The sequence below is a fragment of the Condylura cristata genome, unplaced genomic scaffold (assembly GCF_000260355.1).
Source record: "Condylura cristata isolate star-nosed mole 26May11 unplaced genomic scaffold, ConCri1.0 scaffold00010, whole genome shotgun sequence".
In the NCBI taxonomy this organism is placed as follows: Eukaryota; Metazoa; Chordata; class Mammalia; order Eulipotyphla; family Talpidae; genus Condylura; species Condylura cristata.
Window position 1 is genome coordinate 41,197,062 of NW_004567111.1, and position 1,032 is coordinate 41,198,093.

Sequence of the window (1,032 nt, forward strand, 5' to 3'; positions counted from 1 at the left end):
AAAAAAAAAAAGTAACAAAAGGAGAAGACACATCATCTACATGTCTCTGGAGAGAATGCAGAATTGAAAATGGACTTCAACTAATTTAGAAAGGAGATCAGATAATTCCTTTATAGAATCAGATTCATATTTAACATGTATCAAGTAACTACTCATTGCCCAGGTCTTTCTCACCTATCATCTCATTTACACTTTAGGACGGTGTGAAACAGGGTTTGTCAATCCCTTACTTCAGAAAAGGAAACTGAGACCTGCCCTCCTCAGAAACTTAGGGGACTTGCTTATGTCATATAACAAGGAAAAGGTGGAGACAAGATTCAAGATCAGGTATTGGGAGTTCAGGGTTCCATCCTTCGTTTATTTCATTCAGGAGTGGACCTTCATAATGCCAGGTGGTGTTATGAGGGGAGGAGAAATCAAAGGGATTTCAAGTTCAAGGATCCTCTAGTTCAGCAATCCATTTACAGATGAGAAAACAGGCCCTGAGAATTAAAGTGCTTTGCCATAATTTAAACAGTTATTAGGAGGGAGAGCTGATATTTGACTCATGACTTCAGAGCAATGCTGATTTCATCCAACCATCTTACATAAATGAATTGTGTTATTATTCCATACTAAAGCTTCATCATGAATTAGGAAAGGTCAGTGGCCTTGAGGTCAGGGATTACATTTAATTTAGTCATCTATTTTCTGATGTTTTAGAAATACCATGCTGCTACATACCGCTTCTTCTGCATCTGCCAGCTGACACCCTAAAAATGAAGTCAGATGAGGGAAGGATGGCCGTTTCCTTGAGTCAAAAGCCCAGCAGGACTGCATTATAAAGTATCTGTAAAACCAATAAAACAAGAAGCAAAATGAGGGACTCTGAATAGAGCAATGTGGATCAATTCTCCATATAAAATAGTGCCATTAATTGCCGTAGAGCTACTTATTTATGACTTTTTTTTTTTAAAGATTTATTTATTTATTTGTGCATACAGAACTGGGGTACAGGCCAGAGGCTCAGGGGCGGTGAGAGGCTTCACCAGA

The 1,032-nt window shown here is 38.5% G+C and overlaps 1 protein-coding gene across 1 annotated transcript in view; it reads right to left on the minus strand.

Annotated features, from left to right (window-relative positions):
- The window catches only part of FLT3 (fms-related tyrosine kinase 3), a 62,097-nt gene that overhangs the window by 5,476 nt on the left and 55,589 nt on the right, over nt 1-1,032 (minus strand). The window contains exon 22 of the mRNA XM_012723383.1: nt 724-829. Within this exon, the coding sequence (XP_012578837.1) occupies nt 724-829 (106 nt within the window). The remainder of the gene's footprint in view (nt 1-723; nt 830-1,032) is intronic.